The following is a 20995-nucleotide window of genomic DNA, read 5'->3' as shown; positions in this document are numbered from 1 at the left end:
CCAGTAGAGGGGGCTGCTGCATAAACTGGAAATGGTTTTTCTGTATAAAATCAGAATAATCTCACAAAAACCTTCCTTCCCTACAGTTTAAAGAGATATTCTGACACCACTTTTTGCACAATGACATGTAAATCATCTCAGACGCCAGAGGCAGGCAGTCTTGTTAAGACACCCTCTCTCTCAACACATCTTACAACCTCCATCAGAAGAAGAAATCTAAATCCTTTGTTATTCCTCCTCAACTTCACAGCAACCTGGGTTCAAGTCCACCAGTCATCAGACTTTTGTTTGTGGAGAATCTCCCAGAAAGGAGCTCACTGCCTCTTCACTGCTCCGCCATGACCTTGGTGTTCACCTTGATGCTTGAGGTGCTCCTGTTCCTGAGTGAGTACTGTTCCATTTTACTCTCTTGTCCGCACATGGAACATTGCTTTGGACTGACTTTGAATAGAGACTTTTTGTTCTGGCTGAGTTCACTGATTCAGCATTGATGTTTCAGGAGGAACGGGAGCCCAGTTGGTGACCCAGCCTGACGGCCTCATCACTGTCTCTGAAGGAGCCCCTCTGGAGCTGAGGTGCAACTACTCATCTTCTGTTCCGCCGTATCTCTTCTGGTACGTGCAGTACCCCAATCAAGGACTCCAGCTTCTCCTGGAGTACACATCTAGAAACAGCCTTGTCTCAGGTATCAAAGGTTTTGAGGCTGAATTTAGGAAGAGTGAGACCTCCTTCCACCTGAGGAAAACATCAGCCCATTGGAAAGACTCGGCCAAGTACTTCTGTGCTCTGAGTGACACAGTGACTAAGACTACAGTGGGAGCTGAACACAAACCTCCTGACACATAGTAGCTTAAAAGACTCAGGGTCTCAGCCTATGTTATTTTCAGGGTGTTGGCATGTTCTGTGAAGGCAAACAGTACAGAGAATACAGAATCCTGAAAGTGTTTGGTTCCCATGGGTGTCTTAGATTTCTTTTCTTTTTCTTTTTTCTTTTGCAAAGGAAAGACTATTGTTTTCTTAATTTCAGTGTTCTCAGTGGTCTTGAGGCTGGTGGGTGGTTTCCTGTCAGTGTCACCTGAGCAGGGCTTGTTCGGTGAGCTGATTGGCTGCAGGAGTAGAAAGATCCAGAACAAGTCATGACACTCACCACCCAGGCGGTTAGCTATGTATCTTAAGGTGAAAATTTCCCAGGAGCCAGGCAAAGCGTCATGAAGAGGCTAGCGGGCGCTGCGCTGGGGCTTTTTTTTTGCCCAGGTGTGCTATGTGTTGGGACTGCCCCCCACAGGGGAACCTGAAGGATTGAGCAGCCGCTGCGCTGTTGAGGGAGGGAGGAGGGGCTGACAAGTCCTGCACACTTTCTTTTTTTTTTTTTTTTTAATTTATTTATTTATTTATTTTTGGCTGTGTTGGGTCTTCGTTTCTGTGCGAGGGCTTTCTCTAGTTGCGGCAAGCGGGGACCACTCTTCATCGCGGTGCGCGGGCCTCTCACTATCGCGGCCTCTCTTGTTGCAGAGCACAGGCTCCAGACGCTCAGGCTCAGTAGTTGTGGCTCACGGGCCCAGTCGCTCCGCGGCATGTGGGATCTTCCCAGACCAGGGCTCGAACCCGTGTCCCCTGCATTGGCAGGCAGATTCTCAACCACTGCGCCACCAGGGAAGCCCGTCCTGCACACTTTCTATCCTTATTATCAATGCGGCACTTTCAGGGATTTGTCGGAGTTACAGTAACACTCGCTTACAACAGTTTCTCTGTTTCTCGTCAGGTGTGTGAGGGGTGGATGTGAAGCAGAGTCCCCAAGCCCTGAGTCTCCAGAAGGGAGCCAGCTCCACGCTGCAGTGTAATTTTTCCACCTTTGCTGACCGTGTTCAGTGGTATCGTCAGAATCCTGGGGCCACTTCATCCACCTGTTTTACATTCCTTCAGGGGCAAAGCAGAATGGAAGATTAAATGCCACGACAGTCCCTAACGAACGCCGCATCTCGTTGTACATTTCCTCTTCCCAGACCACAGACTCAGCCATTTACTTCTGTGCTGTGCTGCACGGTGCTCCCAGGCACCTGCAGCCTGTACACAGACCCTCAGCGGGGCTCAGCCCCTCCTCCAGCCATGATCACACCCTGAGGCCACCATGCCTCATTTGCACTGTTTATTATTCCTTACCTACACTGGTACCGTTTTAACCGCAGACACTTTTTGGCCCTACAGATTTGGGATTTTGCCTTTATCTTCCCTTCTCATTCTATATTTCCTTCTGCACTAGAACCTCTAACGAGGCTAGGAGAGTAGTTCATAAGAGGACAGAATTAAAATAAATATTTAACCACAATATGCTGAACTCCAAAATGGTAAAAGGTGAAAGAAACAAGAAGAGAAAAATAGCTCCAATAAAGATGTTATCTGACTTAGTTGGGTGTCTCAAGAATGTTCAAGCCTGCCTCACCATGATGTGTCCCAACAGGCAATTGCAAATACTCTCATCTCATCCTACTCGTGCAGCAAACCAAAAAAAAAAAAAACCTTGCTCAATGTTCATATATGAACTTGGTCATTTAAAACAAATTTATTCTCTTGCAGTTCTGGATGCAGAAGTCTGAAATCAGTTTCACTGGCTAAAGTTGATGTCTGGGCAGGGTTTATTCCCTTCCTGTGCTGTACATTACATACTTTTAATTTATTTATTTTATAAGTTGAAATTTGTACCTCTTAATCCCCTTCACCTATTTCACCCCTATACCCACCACTTTCCTCTCTAGTAACCAATAGTTTGTTCTCTCTATCTCTGAGTCTTGTTTCTGTTTTATTTGTTCATTTGTTTTGCTTTTTAGATTTCATGTATAAGTGAAAGCATACAGTATTTGTCTTTCTCTGTCTGACTTATTTTGCCAAGTATAATACCCCCCAGGTCTATCCTGTTGTCCCAAATGGCAAGATTTTATTCTTTTTTTATGGTATGTATTATGTATATCCTCTGTATCCATGCATATGAATACTGTGATTGCTTCCATATCTTGGTTTTTGGAAATAATGGTGCTGTGGAACTTTTTTGAATTAATGTTTTTGTTTTCTTCTGATAGATACACAGGAATGTAATTGCATTGAATAGAAAATATTTAGGAATAAATTTAAACAAGGAAGTGAAAGACCTGTACATTGAAAACTACAAGACATTGATTAAGGAAATTAAAGAAGACAAAAATAAATGGGAAGATACTTTGTTCTCATGGACATAAAAAATTACATTGTTAAAATATCTATACTACCCAAAGCAATCTACAGATTGAATGAAATCCCTGTCAAAATTCTATGGCACTTTTCACAGAAATAGAACCAAAAAATCCTGAAATTTGTATGATACCACAATAGACCACCAATAGCCAAAGCAATCTAGAGAAAGAAGAACAAAGCTGAGGGCATCACATTTACTTATTTCAAACTATATTACAAAGCTATAGTAGTCAAAACACTGTGATATTGGCATAAAAACAGACACATTGATCAATGGAGCAGAATGGAGAGGCCAAAAATAAACCCCTGTTGTCTAGGTGCTCCAGCCCGGTGTCAGGCCTGAGCCTCTGAGGTGGGAGAGCTGAGTTCAGGATATTGGACCACTAGAAACCTCCCGGCCACATGTAATATCAATCAGTGAGAGCTCTCCCAGAGATCTCTGCCTCAACGTTAAGACCCAGCTCCACCCAATGGCCAGCAAGCTCCAGTGCTGGATGTCCAATGCCAAACAACTAGCAAGACAGGAACACAGCCTTACCCATCAGCAGAGAGGCTGCCTAAAATAATATTAAGTTCACAGACACCACAAAACACACCACTGGACGCAGACCTGCCCACCAGAAAGACAAGATCCAACCCCACCCACCAGAACACAGACACCAGTCCCCTCCATGAGGAAGCCTACACAAGACACTGAACCAACCTTATCCAATGGGGGCAGACACCAAAACAAGGGGAATTATGAACCTGCAGCCTGCAAAAAGGAAACCCCAAACACAGTAAGTTAAACAATATGAGAAGACAGAGGAATATGCAGCAGAGGAAGGAGTAAGGGAAAAACCCACCAGAGCAAAAAATATGAAGAGGAAATAGGCAGTCTACCTGAAAAAGGATTCAGAGTAATGATAGTAAGGATGATCCAAAATCTTGGAAATAGAATGGAGAAAATACAAGAAACGTTTAACAAGGACCTAGAAGAACTAAAGAGCAAACAAACAATGATGAACAACACAATAAATGAAATTAAAAATTCTCTAGAAGGAATCAATAGAGAATAACTGAGACGGAAGAATGGGTAAGTGACCTGGAAGATAGAATAGTGGAAATAACTACCGCAGAGCAGAATAAAGAGAAAAGAATGAAAAGAATCGACGACAGTCTCAGAGACCTCTGGCACAACATTAAATGCACCAACATTCGAATTATAGGGGTCCCAGAAGAAGAGAAAAGGAAAGGGACTGAGAAAATATTGGAAGAGATTATAGTTGAAAACTTCCCTAATATGGGAAAGGAAATTGTCAGTCAAGTCCAGGAAGCGCAGAGAGTCCCATACAGGATAAATCAAAGGAGAAACACGCCAAGACACATATTAATCAAACTATCAAAAGTTAAATACAAAGAAAAAATATTAAAGGCAGCAAGGGAAAAACAACAAATAATATACAAGGGAATCCCCATAAGGTTAACAGCTGATCTTTCAGCAGAAACTCTGCAAGCCAGAAGGGAGTGCCAGGACATATTTTAAGTGATGAAAGGGAAAAACCTACAACCAAGATTACTCTACCCAGCAAGGATCTCATTCAGATTTGATGGACAAATTAAAACCTTTACAGACAAGCAAAAGCTAAAAGAATTCGGCACCACCAAACCAGCTTTACAACATGCTAAAAGAACTTCTCTAGGCAGGAAACACAAGAGAAGGAAAAGACCTACAATAACAAACCCAAAACAATTAAGAAAATGGTAATGGGAACTACATATTGATAATTACCTTAAATGTAAATGGATTAAATACTCCAACCAAAAGACATAGACTGGCTGAATGGATACAAAAACAAGACCCGTATATATGCTGTCTACAAGAGACCCACTTCAGACCTAGGGACACATACAGACTGAAAGTGAGGGGATGGAAAAAGATATTCCATGCAAATGGAAATCAAAAGAAAGCTGGAGTAACAATTCTCATATCAGACAAAATAGACTTTAAAATAAAGACGACTACAAGAGACAAAGAACGACACTACATAATGATCAAGGGATCAATCCAAGAAGATATAACAATTGTAAATATTTATACACCCAATGTAGGAGCACCTCAATACATAAGGCAAATGCTAATAGCCATAAAAGGGGATATTGACAGTAACACAATCATAGTAGGGGACTTTAACACCCCTTTCACCAGTGGACAGATCATCCAAAATGGAAATAAATAAGGAAACACAAGCTTTAAATGACACATTAAACAAGATGGATTTAATTGATATTTATAGGACATTCCATCCAAAAACAACAGAATACACTTTCTTCTCAAGTGCTCATGGAACATTCTCCAGGATAGATCACATCCTGGGTCACAAATCCAGCCTTGGTAAATTTAAGAAAATTGAAATCATATCAAGTATGTTTTCTGACCACAACACTATGAAACTAGATATGAATTACAGGAAAAAAAACTGTAAAAAATACAAACACATGGAGACTGAACAATATGCTAGTAAATAGCCAAGAGATCACTGAAGAAATCAAAGAGGAAATCAGAAAATACCTAGAAACAAATGACAATGAAAACAAGACGACCCAAAACTATGGGATGCAACAAAAGCAGTTCTAAGAGGGAAGGTTATAGCCATACAATCCTACCTCAAGAAACAAGAAACATCTCAAATAAACAACCTAACCTTACACCTAAAGCAATTAGAGAAAGAAGAACAAAAAAACCCCAAAGTTAGCAGAAGGAAAGAAATCATAAAGATGAGATCAGAAATAAAAGAAAGAGAAATGAAGGAAATGATAGCAAAGATCAATAAAACTAAAAGCTGGTTCTTTGAGAAGATAAACAAAATTGATAAACCATTAGCCAGACTTCATCAAGAAAAAAAGGGAGAAGACTCACATCAATAGAATTAGAAATGAAAAAGGAGAAGTAACAACTGACACTGCAGAAGTACAAAGGATCATGAGGGATTACTACAAGCAACTATATGCCAATAAAATGGACAACCTAGAAGAAATGGACAAATTCTTAGAAAAGCACAGGTTTCCGAGACTGAACCAGGAAGAAATAGAAAATATAAATAGATCGATCGCAAGCACTGAAATGAAACTGTGATTAAAAATCTTCCAACAAACAAAAGCCCAGGACCAGATGGCTTCACAGGAGAATTCTATCAAACATTTACAGAAGAGCTAACACTTATCCGTCTCAAACTCTTGCAAAATATCGCAGAGGGAGGAACTCTCCCAAACTCATTCTATGAGGCCACCCTCACCCTGATACCAAAACCAGACAAAGAGGTCACAAAAAAAGAAAACTGCAGGCCAATATCACTGATGAACATAGATGCAAAAATCCTAGGGGCAGGACAGGAATAAAGGCGCAGATGTAGAGAATGGACTTGACATGGGGAGGGGGAAGGGTCAGCTGGGATGAAGTGAAAGGGTGGCATTGCCATATATACACTACCAAATGTAAAATAGATAGCTAGTGGGAAGCAGTTGCATAGCACAGGGAGATCAGCTCGGTGCTTTGTGACCACCTAGAGGGGTGGGATAGGGAGAGTGGGAGGGAGACGCAAGAGGGAAGAGATATGGGGATATAAGTATATGTATAGCTGATTCACTTGTTATATAGCAGAAACTAACACAACAATGTAAAGCAATTATACTCCAATAAAGATGTTAAAAAGAAAAAAGAAGAAGGCCACAAGGGAACTTTTGGGTCATACATATGCTCTTTACCTTCATTGTAATAATGATTTCACATTTGTACACCCATGTAAAAAATGATCAAGTTGTACATTTTAAGTATATGCAGTTTATTAGGTGTCAAGTATGCCTCAATGTAGCAGTTTTTTTAAAGAGTGAAATCAAAAGCAGACAGAGCTAAATGTTGAAAAACAATTAGTACTCCAGAGAGCAGAATTTTTCACTTTCTCATAATTACATAGAGGAAATTGTTTCAAGCATGCAAGGGTTACAGGACATTTTCTATATCTCATAAGAAATAGCATACTCTGTTGCAATAAATGGATGTAACTCATATATAAATTAATTGTAGAAAAAGTCATTAATTATTCAACATTTCTCAGTCTAGCCAAAGGATGGCAGTGTCTAAAAAGTATTTGAGTTAGGTTTGCGCAGTGCTGGACAAACAAGAAACCATGTCTGGTCTCTGATTGGTGCAGGCTCCTGCACCAATGAGAGACCACTGAGCTAAAATAACCACTGCTGGGGAAACCCATTCAAGAAAACCTGATTTGGCTGTGTTTTCTAAGGAATCAAGGGGTGGAGGCTCTTCTGTAAGTACTCGTAAGGATATTGGAGTTGCAGACAGCCTATGAGTATGTGGTTAAATCTAGGAGAGTCAGGAGATGACCACAGCTTCCTGAGGGCATGAACTAAGTTATCTTCTGTCCTGGGAAGGCCATTGTGAGAGCCAGATACAAGTAGAAGAAATAGCCTTCTATGTTGACGTGATAATGTTGCTGCTTGTGGGGAGTGGGGCGGGAGAAAGAAAAACCATTTCCAATATGGGCATGAAAATCTTATGTGGGTCTCCTGTATTTTCTTTACTTTGTCTGTTTTTAACAGGGCTCAGTAGCCAAGAACTGGAGCACAGATCACGGTCCCCGATCATCCAAGAGGGAGAAGATTTCACCATAAACTACAATTCATCAAAGATTTCACATGCCTTATACTGGTACAGACAAAAGCATAGTGAAGGTCTGATCTTCTTGATGGTGTTATGGAAATTTGGGGAAGAAAAGAGTCAATGAAATATAACTGCCAAGTCGGATGAGAAAAAGCAGCAAAGTTCCCTGCATATCACAGCCTCCCAGCCTAGCCACTCAGGCACCTACTTCTGTAGAGGAGACACATAGTGATCTCCAGACCTCTACAGGATGTCCCCATACATACATCTGGACCACAGATGCTCCCTGACACAGGGCTCCTGAGGGGTGTCTGGGACACTTGCCAAGATTAGGAGCCTAAGGAAGGTGCTATTGTCTCATTGCCAAAAAAGAGGGAAAGGAGCGGGAGCAAAGGAAACTATATCTTCATTCCAAAATTTAATTTTACTGTTTGTTCTGGCGATTGTTACTTTTTTAGTAGGTAGAACCTCAAACAGGGGTGAGAATGGCATGAATGTCAGTGATTGCATAACCATGCACACATCTTGTGCCTTTATTGTCCCAGGGAAACTCTCTCCCATCTGTTATTCACACACCTTGTTAATAGGAATAAATTCTCAGTCATTTATTGGGTTGTTTGTGGCATATTAAGACTATACCATGAGTATTGGAACAGCAAGATTGTCATACTGGGAAGAGTCAGGGGCAATACTTTTTTCTAAGTTTATGTTATAAATATAGAGCTAGACCAACAGATGGATAGACAGATGAGAGAGAGAGAGAGAAGGTGAAAAGACGTAGATGGATACCTAATCTTGTCTCATACTGGCCTTCCTTCTCCAACAACGTGGCCTCACTTGTTCTCACTGCCCACGGGCTGCAGCCACACCCAGTTGGCCCTTCACCTCTCAAGTAGCTTCACAAAGAAACAAGTCATATTCAGTCTTGTGGCAGAGCTCAACTTGCAGACTTTTTTTCACTTGTCTTATTGTTGTTGATGAAAGATCTGAACTTAGGGCCAGATGGAATGGAATTGGGACACGTAAATATCTTGTCTTTACTCTTTCACCATCCGTATGCCTTTATCGCCTCCCTCCCATCTCTGCTCCTGCTTTTCACCCAACCCCTCGTGTACGTTATGACCCTTTAATATCCCTTTTGCCCACCCAAAGCCTGAAGTTTCTAGTCACTGAATTGCTTTCCATAATTTTCTTTCACTTTACGGATTCCATATCCGTTTCCCAAATCAATCTCTAAAACGGAGTGGTTTATACCCTAACGTACATTTCAATGCAACATGCTGGATTAGCTCTTCCCAGATTGTATTTGAAAAGGAATGTTAGAGGAGATTGAAAAGATCAAATGGTACATTTTCAGTTGCTGTGACAGTTGGATAGGAAGGATGTTTCACAGTAAAACAATTTCCCACACTTCCAAGGCATAGTGTAGCCCATCTGCCCATGTGTAGGGTGGTTCCCGTGAGCAAGAGTGCCACCACCATAGTGTAGTTATTTTTTTTAAATACATATCTTTTCAAATTTCTTCATAACGATAATATACTTCAAAAAGGAAAAAGGATAAAGATTCTATTGCTTGACACTACACATAATAATTTGCAGCATCTGTTATCTAAGACAGATATCATTTACATAACAATCACTGCAATAACTATGTACAATACACATTTAAAGAACCATATTCATTTAGATTTAATACAGTAAAAGGCATCGAATGGAGATATTATTATCTTCATTTTGCTGATGAGGCAGAAAAATTCCCATCAAGGAATGCTTTTGAGAACTTGAATTCTAGGGAAGCACATCAGAGGCTACAGTCACTCCAGAGACATATAGAGGCCACTCGTCTCACCTCCGCCCACTTCCTTTGATTAGGTGCCACTGAACAAATTTTCTCATGGTCATTGCCCACCGACCTGGAGCCTGAAGGCAGGTCACACTTTGCACTCACTTCCCCAAACTGCATATCAGAAAATGGTGGAAACTGGGTCATTCTGCGCCCGATCCTACCAGGTAAATGAGCTAGACCCTTTTGGATCCCAAAACCTCTCTCCTGGGACAACGTGTGCAGCCCTGGAACTGTCAGTTTCCTGAACTTTATAGGGGCACCCCCTCTAGTTACTTCATTTTGTTTTACTGGGGTTCCTGATTGGTATCTTTCTTCTTTTACAACTTGAAATAGAAATAATTCAGTCTTTTATTGCAGGATTTTCTTCCTGAACAAGATCACTACAACCATTTGCTATGCCTTGATTAGCAATTCCAATTAGAAGATCATCTGAACGAATAAATTAGAATACACAGCAATGGTATTTCTGGGGTTGTTGTGGTTTGCAAACTTTAGACATATATGACATATATCTTAGTAACCTGAGTGTTTTTTTAAATTTCCCTACAAATTACTGCTAACAGTCTAAGCTAGTGAGGCTGTATTCTTGGAGGCCTGAGAGATATGGTCCCCTATATATACATATATAACATTTCCTTGAAGTTTCATGTTCATAAAATTCATGTGTTACATTCTATTCTATAATGTATAGAATATATCATATATTATATATTGTATAATATATTTTATATATCGATATGTCTATATTGATATATATCTCTCTATAATATATATTATAGATGTATTATATTATATCTATAATATATTGTAGAATATATAATATATGATATGTTCCATAATATATCCTTATTTGTTTCAATATACCAAAAAAAAAAAAAAAAAAGCTTTAAATTGATGACCCAGAATTGCATACCATGTTTATCCCAGTGGTTGACGTCACCCTCATACATTGCTAGCTGACTTAGTCTCCCTTCGGGGATAGAAATATATTGACAGAATTCTCAAGGAAATGGGGATGCAATCAAGGCTGAGGCAGCAGGTCTCAGGGAGGACTGGAACAACAACTCCTCACTGCTCTTACTGAAGCAACCGTGATGATCACAAGGGGGGCAATAGCCCTAGTGATACACCTCTCATCCAATCACCTCTGAGCCTGCCACATTCCATTAAGATAGTACCAGATCAATGCAAATTTGTTTTGATCTAAATGAAGATGCTTCTGTTTTTTTGTTTATTCTTTTTCTTTTAAAATGCATTTCTCCAATTAAAAAATTCAGTCATCAAAAAAAGAAATGTAAGGTTATCAATATTTTTACTTGGTAGGGGGTAGTGATTCATATTAAGAAGCCTACTATACAGTAGGAATAGAGAAGAAACAAGGTAAATACACAACCAGAAGTGAACCTCAGGCAAACCTAGAGCGAAAATTGGCATTGATACTAGAAGGAGAAAAGGACACTTGGAAAATCAGAAATAGATTTCCTTGCTCTCCTAAGTCTGAGGAGCACAGTGGGCCATAAAACAGGTACTCTGGTCAGTACATGGTGGAAGTTCATTTACCTAAACCAGGACTTCCTCAGGTACTCAGCCCAGATCCTAGGTGGTTGAAATTCCAAGATTCGGGATCAATTTTTTAAGGCAAAACTTCCCCTCTAAAATTCCATCCTGTGAAGATACGGTTTTGTTATTATTCAGAGTTTTATTTTCTTCTTTAAGAAAAGTTGGAATGTTCACATCACTGTGTTAATAAGCAACAGTAACCTTCTTCTTCCTGCATTGTCTCCCCAAGGGTCCTTGTCTCTCTCTCACTCTCTCTCTCTTTTTTTTTTTTTTGCCTTTGCCTTTCATGTTAAGTTGATTTTTTTCAAATGTCTATTGATCCCAGATGCTCCTTCATACTTAGTGGGATATAAATCTATGATTTGAGCAAAAGAAGACAGCACTGGTTCTTCTGTTTTTAAGTATTTGCCTCACTTAACTCTCAACTGAGCCTAGCATCCCAGACTCTTATGACCCTTTATTCAATATCTTCATAAAAATAGACTTTAGGCTTTCAGGGCACCTGGATTTTTTTAAAATCATTTCCCTCTGTGGACCCTTAGGGTCCAACTTCCTTCGGTTGGCTAAACCAGTTACCACTTGTCTATTCACTCTCATTTCCCAAAACATCTCACCTGCTGTCATCCCTCACCTGTCCTATAAGTCCTTTGGAGTTTATAACTTTCTAAAACAAATTTACTCTCATTCCAGCGGGTTCTCAGAAAGCAACAGAGAAAAATATGCCTTTAGTTCACCATGTGTAATCCTAAGTCTAGCTTTCACTGATTTTCCAAAGAGATATTATAAGGTTTCCAGGGGCAGCTTTCCTGTCTGTCTTGTTCATGCCTCTATATCTCCCTGGCAGATAGTGGGTACTCAACAAGTGTTCATCAGATGAATGGGAGAAACAGGAGAATTCTTTTTAGAAACTCTCCAATGAAAGGACAGCAATCTAGTGACTAGCCAAAAGGGGGCAGTGCTTCCATTCATATTAACTTTCAAATTACGCTCAAAATTCAAAGAAACCTCCAGCTAGAGGTCAGATTGGCTGACACACAGGACAGATATTTTAACATCACGATGGTATTTACAGTGTTACTCTAAGCCCAAAGGAGCTTCTTGAAGCAAAAACCCTTTTAGGAAGTAACTCTTTGCTGAAAGACGTGATGGGGATGTTCCTTAAAAGTTTATTAATAATCCTGTGGTTGCAGCTGACATGTGAGTATTGAGGGTTTCTGAGCCTTGATCAGGGAATTCTAAAGGGGTAGAAATTCTGTGAGGGAAGGAGGTGAGGCCTAACTGGGTCTATGAAAAGAGGGAAACAGAAGGAGAAATGTGAAGGAGGGAGGGAGAAAAGGGAAAAGCAGGGCAGGGGAGTTATGGACTAGAGTGTCCATCACAGCTCTGAGAAAGGTGATCTAAAAAGGATTTTGAATACCTTCCTTTGTCTTTCTAAGCAGGCATGAGTGGCCAACAGCTGAATCAGAGCCCTCGGTTTATGTCCATCCAGGAGGGAGAGGATGTCTCCATGAACTGCAATTCTTCAAGCACATTAAACCTCTTGCTATGGTACAAGCAGGATGCTGGGGGAGGCCCCATCCTACTGATAAGCTTATATAAGGGTGGTGAATCGACCAGAAATGGGAAACTGACCGCTCAGTTCAGTGGAACAAGAAAGGACAGCTTCCTGAACATTTCAGCCTCTGAGCCTAAAGATGCAGGCACCTACTTCTGTGCTGGCAACACAGTGCTCCCCAAGCACCTGCAGCCTGCACTCAAACTTGCAAGGGGGATGGCAGCCACTGTGCAACCTCCCCTCCTGTTCCTCTTGCCATGAAGTGTGATTGTGCACACAGCCTCTGTCCCCTGCCCTTCCATTACTGCAAACTCTCATGTGTTCAAGGCTTTAACTCCCAAAGATTTTGCTCTTTGCTCAATGAACACACCTCCTTTCTAATGTATATAATAGATTTACTTACTTATTTTGTCAGGATATAAAGAGAAATGATTGGTACACAATCACAATGAAAGATTTAACATATCTCTCTTAAAAATGGATAGGTATCAGTGTAACAAGTTGTAAATAAGCCACAGAGATCTAATGCACAGTATAATGAATATATAAAACAAGAGTTACTATAATTATGTAATGTGGTAAATATTGCTTCATGGGCAATCATATTACAATACTATACAAATGTATCAAATTAAGATACTCTACACCTTAAGCTTACATAATGTTACAGGTCAAATGTATTCAATGTATTTGTGTTTAAACAAATAAGTAACAATCTAAAACAAACAGACAAACAAAAAGGATAGCTATAAATGAAATAGAATTGAGAGCTCAGGAATAAATCCATACATCTATGGCCAATTAATTTTCAACAAGGGTGCCAAGGCCATTCGGTGAGAAAATGGTGCAGGGACAACTAGATAGCCATGTGCAAAAGAATACACACATAAGCAAAAATTAACTCAAATGGATCAAAGACTTAAATGTAAGAGCTAAAACTAGAAACTCTTAGAAGAAAATATAGGTGAAATTTGGACTACTCAACAGTTCCTTAGATATGACACCAAAAGCAAAGCAACCAAAGAAAAAATAGACAAATCGGTCTTCATCAAAATTTAAAACTTTTGTGCATGAAAGGTCACAAAGTTTTCCACAAATGAAAGTGAAAAGACAACCCACAAGATGGAAGACTGTATTCGCAAATCATGTATCTGATGAGGATATAGTATTGAGAATATGTAAAAAATAACTGACAACTCAATAATGAAAAGACAAATACCAATTTAAAAATGGGCAAAGGATTTGAATAGTCATTGCTCCAAAGAAGATCTATAAAAGGCCAGTGAGCACAAAAAAGATGCTCAACATCATTATTCATTAGGGAAATGCAAATCAAAATCACAGTGAGATACTACATCACGCTGACTAGAATGGCCATAATTTATTTTAATGGAAAATTATAAATGTTGGTGAGAATGTGGGGAAATCGGAACCCTCATACACCACTGGTAGCAATGTTACATGGTATAGCCACTTGGGAAAACAGTTTGGCAGTTCTTCAATTGGTTAAACATAGTTACCATTTGACCCAGTAATTACACTCCTAGGCGTCTACCTACGGATTGGAAACATGTTTGCAAAAACCTACGTACAGGGCTTCCCTGGTGGTGCAGTGGTTGAGAATCTGCCTGCCATTGCAGAGGACACGGGTTCGAGCCCTGGTCTGGGAAGATCCCACATGCCGCGGAGCAACTAGGCCCGTGAGCCACAACTACTGAGCCTGCGCGTCTGGAGCCTGTGCTCCGCAACAAGAGAGGCCACGATAATGAGAGGCCCACGCACCGCGATGAAGGGTGGCCCCCACTTGCCGCAACTAGAGAAAGCCCTCGCACAGAAACGAAGACCCAACACAGCCATAAATAAATAAATAAAAATTTAAAAACAACAACAACAAAACTACGTACAAATGTTCATAGCAGCATGATTCCTAATAGCCAAAAAGGTTGAAACAATCCATCCACTAATGAATAGATATACAAAGTGTGGCTTATCCACATCATCACATTATATTGAATTATATTATATAATTCAATATTAGGATTATATTAGGATTATGTCAAATCCTACACCCAACAATTAGAACAATTAGAAATTAGAAATTCTTTTCAAATACTCTTGAGATATTTAGAAAATTTAATCCTGTACTTGGCTGAAAAGAAAATAAAACGAAAGAACCAAACTCATAAAAAAGCTGATCTCTTGACAGAATCTAACAGAAGTAGAAAAAAACCACCAAAACATAATCAAAACTCCCCATATATTTGGATACTTTAAAGCACACTATTAAATAATTAAATAATTAAATAATTCATAGGTTTAAGAAAATATTATGATAGAACCCAAATGTTTAATTTAATGACAATGTAAACACCACCTATCAAACTTGTGCGATGCAGCTAAAACAAATACCTAAAGGGTATTTCTAGCCTTAAATGTATGTATAAGAAAAGAGGAAAGTTTGAATGTCAATGAACTGAGCAACCAACTTAATGTATAAAAAGGGCAACAAATAAATCCCGAAGAAAATAATACAAAATTTAATGAGAAATAGAGAAAAAACAAAAAATTATTTGAAATGACTAATAATGTTGATAAACCTCTGACCAAATTGGTGAAAGAGAAAGAAGATGGTACAAATAACATTAGGAATGGGAAAGAAAAGAGAATATCATTAAATATACAGTAGATTTATAAGAGCACAACAGTAGAAATAATTCATGCCAATAATTTGAAAACTTAGATAAAATAGTTGATTTCCTTTGGGGAAAAAAACTTACCAACAGTGTCTCAAGAAAAAAATCTGAATATACCTATCAGAAAAAAAGAAATTGAATCAGTAGCTAAATGTTTACACACAGACACATACACACACACACACACATACCAATCCCAGGTCCAGTTTTATGAAAATATATTTTAAAAGCTAATTAGCATCATTTAAAAATTATTTTGGAAAGAAAAAAAAGAAAAATCTTCCTAAGTCATTTTGTGATGTTATTACAACTTTGATTTTTAAAAAAACAGTTGACAGTTTAATAAAGGGAAATTTCATTCATGAAAGTAACTGAAAAAAATACAAATTAAAAATATTGGCAAATCTAAACTGTAATGAATATATAACACAAAATAATGTGAGTAATTAGAGTTTATTTTAGAAATGTGTGGAAGGCTTAACATTAGGAAATGTCTATTCATATAATTCCAACATTAGTAGATTAAAAGAAAAAATGACAAGAGTATCTCAGTAGATAATATTTTTAAATTAATGTTTTATTCTGGACATTTTCAAATATGCACAAAAGAAGAAAGAACAATATCATAAGTACATACCCATCACTGGAATTCAACAATTATCGATAATCACAGCATGACCAATCTTTCTTCATTCATACTCTTTCCTCCTCTCTCACCCTCACCCAGATGAATTATTTTAAAGCAGTTCCTTTGATCCTGATCCCTTCTGGCATCTCAGACCTTCCTTCTGAGATTGTTTTTGCTCCTTCCTACTGTACATCCTTTAGAATTGAAGGTCTGTTGGGGATAAACTTCTGCAGTCTTAATTCCAACCTCATTCCTGAAGACAGTTTACTTGTAATTCTAGGTTAATAGCTATTTTCTGTTAACATTTTGAAGACATTTTCCAGTATATCATGGCTTCCATTGCTGATTTTGATAAGTCTGCTCTCAGTGTTATTGCCATTTCTTTGTCAATAACCTGTTTTTTTCTTTCTAACTGCTTTTAAAAATCTTCTCTTTGACTTGGCAATATTTCTAAAACGTGGCTGTTTATACAAATAACCTGGGTTGCTGGTTTAAAAACGTAGAGTCTCAGGTCTCTCCTCTGGAGATTCTATGCTTTACTGAATTCACGATAATTCACATCTATCTTTCAATTCACTAATTATCTCTTTAACTCTATTTAATCTACTGTTTGGCCCATCTACTGAATTATTACATCCAAGAATTATATTATTTCATTTATGAAAGTTATATTTGGTTCTTTATCAAATTTACCTGGCCAGTTTCTATAGTCTTGTTTCTTTGCTCATTGTTGATTTCCTGTATTATCTTTTTAATGTTGCATACATAGATATTTTATATTTAATAATTTCCATATTTGAAGACCCTGGGAGTATAAATGAGTTGTTTATTTTCTGGTGGCTCTCCTATTTCCAGGATAGTGAGTCTTCAAAGGAGTTTTTGGAAAAAACTTTTGCTTCTCTCCCCACCATTTCTTCTGTTCCAACTCTCCACAGAGTGCTTCAGCCCTAACCCCACAGCGTGTGTTCCTACTGGAACTAACAGCATTTTCTAAATTCCTGGTGTTCTGTTCCCCTCCACCTTCACTGAGCCATAGAACCTCTATTAGAGCTATGGGTAGCTTTGGGTAGTCTGTCCTTCAAATGGTGACACAATTTTGGAAGAATCTATCATCACTGGTAAAATATGTGGATTCAAGTTTACACCTATTCTGCATCAGCTCACAAGATGGCAGTGTTCTATTTTAAATGACTCCCCTGAGTGATTGATGGGAGACATTTGAATTTGAATTAGAGCCAAATGATACTTATTTTTCTGGTTGGCTGAATAGTCAAGTTGCTATTTCCCTTTCATGGGGCGTGTGTGTGTGTGTGTGTGTGTGTGTGTGTGTGCACGCGCGCGCGCGCACATGTGCTGGGGAAAGAGGGTGTTGGTTCAAAAAAGGAAAAGCTCGGGGCAGTGAAAACAAATCCAAGAAGTGAAGGATGGAGACGTGGCCACAAGCTTCACTAGTGATCTTCTGGCTTCAACTGAGCTGTGAGTAGCTTTACTATAAAAACTGAGGGACAACCAGGAAAACCTGAGGGTTAATCCTCAGAAAACAAAAGGGGGAAAAATGAAATTCATTCTCACTTATCTGGGAGCATCTGTGGTTTTAGTGGAGAATATTTATGATCTCTAAGAAGATTTGACCTGACATCACTCTTTCTCTGGCTGATTTATTTGTTGCTCTTTTCTAAACAGGGGCGAGCAGTGACGACAAGGTGATACAGAGCCCCCCATCTCTGGTTGTCCATGAGGGAACCAGAGCAACTCTCAACTGCAGTTACGAAGTGACTAACTTTCAAAGCCTGCATTGGTATAAGCAGGAAGAGAAGGTTTTCACATTTCTGTTTATACTAATTTCAGCTGGGATTGAGAAGAGGTCAGGAAGATTAAGAGGCACGTTAGACAGGAAGGAACTTCTCAGCACCCTGCACATCACAGCGACCAAGCCCGGAGACTCAGCTACCTACCTCTGTGCAGTGGAGGCACAGTGCTCTCTGGTCACCTGCAGCCGGTTCCCAAATGCTACAGCTGAGCATCCTGCAACTGTTTGATGGGTTACTTGCTAAATCAAGCATGCCCTCAAAAATAAGCTGTAAGGAAAAGCAACTGTTGGTCAAGATCCTAGTGCCCATGTTGACAATGATTATGCAGCTTACTGAGTCCCACCTCAGACTGAACCATATCACTGCATTAGTGCTTTGGTATGGAGTCAGCATAGCTTATATTTTTAGAGGGTCACTCATACAATACCAGCTGCATTACCACACCATTATACCCTGTGGTAGAAAGAAAGCCCTTTTACCAGGATTGCACCAGCAACTAGTATGTACACCACCCATTATGGACTTTGCCTGACAGTATGGATGGATGAAAAGTTCAGCTTATTTTTGGTTTTATATTCCCACCTACAATAGACATATTTACAGGTAGAGTTCTGCCTGCAACGTTTTTTGCTGGACTTAACAGCAAAGAACAAAAAGTGGGAACCAGAAAGCATCATTGCTTGATTCAAACAAAAGTTTTTCTTCCCCGTTTGCAGTATTCTTACTTACTCCCTTGATTTGGGGGTTGTTGCTTATCCTAGGTGCTTCATGAAAGTGATACAGTAGTATTTTCTCAAGATGTTACACAATAATTTGAAATCTTAATATCTTAAGCAGTGTCCCAAAAGAAAGGTGTTAGCCAACCTAAGTTATGCAAAACTAACGTAAGCTTAGCCTAGTTAAGTTATGGTATATTCTTTCAATGAAATATTCTGTAATAATATATATTGTATTTACAAAGAGTTCACAACGGAAACAACTGTTTATGGAGAGTAAATACTACGTACTTTGCGAATGTTACTTCATTAAATTTTCAAAATAACTCTGATGGACCACTGTTCCTATTCGCAGTTAACAGACCAGGAAATGCAAATTCAGAAAGACTAAGGTATCCCCCCATAAAAATAACTAACAGAATTTGAAATCAAGTCTATCCAACTCCAAAGGCTACGCTTTCTCCATTACATGCCCCATGTTAAATATTATAGGGGAAAAAATTTATGCACAATATGACCACAGTTATGTACCAGAAAAGTACACAGAACATCAGAATAACATGTGTTTGACATATGAATAAAATAACATGTTCACAATAACAGGTGAACAAAATAACACCAAAATGTTTGCAGCAGTATTAGTTGTCTTTGTGTACTGGGCTTACCACTGTTTGTTATTTTTCTGCTTTATAATATTCTTTATTTTTTAAACTACCTGCAAGTAGCTCAATACTGAACATTACTTCAGAAATAGAAAAATGCTTCATTTTAAAATATCAAAAATTCCAGTAAACTGAAACTGCATTGTATGGTTATTATCTGACACCCACAGTGTTAGCTGGATTACAACAAGAACTATACATGACCAAATGACACGACATTAAAACAAGATTTTTTTACTGCTAGCTCTTCAAAGCACTGTAAATTAATGCTATCCCTTATATTGGGAAGGTGTTAAAGTTACAAAATGACCTATTTCTCCTGATAATTGATTTTAAAGACCAACCTGTAAGTGGAATGATTTAATATCCTGTCTCTGTAGAAGAGTGCAGGCAGTGAAGGCAACTTGGGCTCATGAGTTTGTTAAAAAATGCATTGCAGTTGAGCACAGTTCAGATTGCACTGCCCAGGAAATGAGGAAACTGTCAGAAAACAGCAGATAATCGTTCAAAGGAAGAAATATGGTAAAAATGTAATAGAATGTTCCCGCCATTCTTCAGCCTGCACACACCTCTGCCCATTTTTCTTTCCTCCTTTTCTATCTACACCAAGAGCCAGAATCCAGGAAAAGGAGATGGGAAGAGAACTCAGCTTTCATTTATTTAAGGCTACAAAATTGAAGTGGGAAATACTGTGCAAGTCTCCCCAGTGTTTCTAAGGCAAATATCAAAAAGTGAAGACGAAAGGAGAATGTATTTATTTTTTCATTTGAAGCCCTAGGAAGAAAAGATCTAGGAGGCCGATGACTAATCACTCTGCAGGTGGCCATCCGTAATGCAGGAAGTGTGTTCCTCAAAAGTTGTATGTAACCTAGATTTTTATCTTATCACCCTCCCCCACCCTTAATCCTCAAGATGTGTACAAGGCCAAAAATTCAAAAATAAAAATTGTAGTATCGACTCTTATTATTCACTGTAGAAATCCTCTTACTCTCAGCAATTTACAGTCCACATGCCCTCAAGTTTTCCCATACACAATGTCTGTTAGACACTTAGTCTCCAATGCATTAAATACACAGTTGTATATAAATGCTTATAAATTATGATAAATCTTTAATATTAATAAAATACATGTAGAGGGTAAAGGAAGTCTATTACATTATTTGATCCACTTTTCAATCTGTTTAAAATATTTCATAATTTTAGATACTCCTTTCATGCATGGTAAGGAGGGGATCTTATGAGACTTCCCACATACAGGTTGAACTCAATGTCCATCTATGACAAACTGCAACATGGCTTTTACCTGGCCAAACTCCCTGTCATTCTTGGCTACAGTTCATCAGGATAAAGGAGGTCCTTTTCATCCCTAGCAGATGGCTATGTAAATAGTCATGAGTCTCATGAATTACACTGAGTTTTCCCTAAGGAGAAAATTTACTAGAAGAAAAAACAACAATAAACATGAAACTTGAGGTGCTTTATTCAAAATTTTAAAACAACTTAAATATTCAGCCATAGGATGGAGCCTACTTGTTAGAGTATGTTTAAAAAAAAATACTCTAAAGTATAAAGATTATAAAGTGATATCAAAAGTGTTTATAGGATAATATTAAGTTAAAGAAACAGAACAATGCCATCACCC

The 20995-nt window shown here is 38.7% G+C and overlaps 2 gene segments (V, D, J or C); both read left to right on the top strand.

The window, feature by feature from the left end:
* Window positions 1–338: 338 nt before the first annotated feature.
* On the top strand, window positions 339–846 carry LOC137760276 (T cell receptor alpha variable 8-4-like). The segment is given in 2 exon segments: window positions 339–384; window positions 500–846. Coding segments are annotated over 2 exon segments (393 nt in total).
* Window positions 847–12729: 11883 nt separating this feature from the next.
* Window positions 12730–13104, top strand: LOC137760215 (T cell receptor alpha variable 35-like). The segment is given in 1 exon segment: window positions 12730–13104. A coding segment is annotated over 1 exon segment (375 nt).
* Window positions 13105–20995: the final 7891 nt, after the last annotated feature.

Source organism: Eschrichtius robustus, chromosome 1, assembly GCF_028021215.1.
Source record: "Eschrichtius robustus isolate mEscRob2 chromosome 1, mEscRob2.pri, whole genome shotgun sequence".
In the NCBI taxonomy this organism is placed as follows: Eukaryota; Metazoa; Chordata; class Mammalia; order Artiodactyla; family Eschrichtiidae; genus Eschrichtius; species Eschrichtius robustus.
This window is presented reverse-complemented; position numbering and strand designations above follow the sequence as displayed.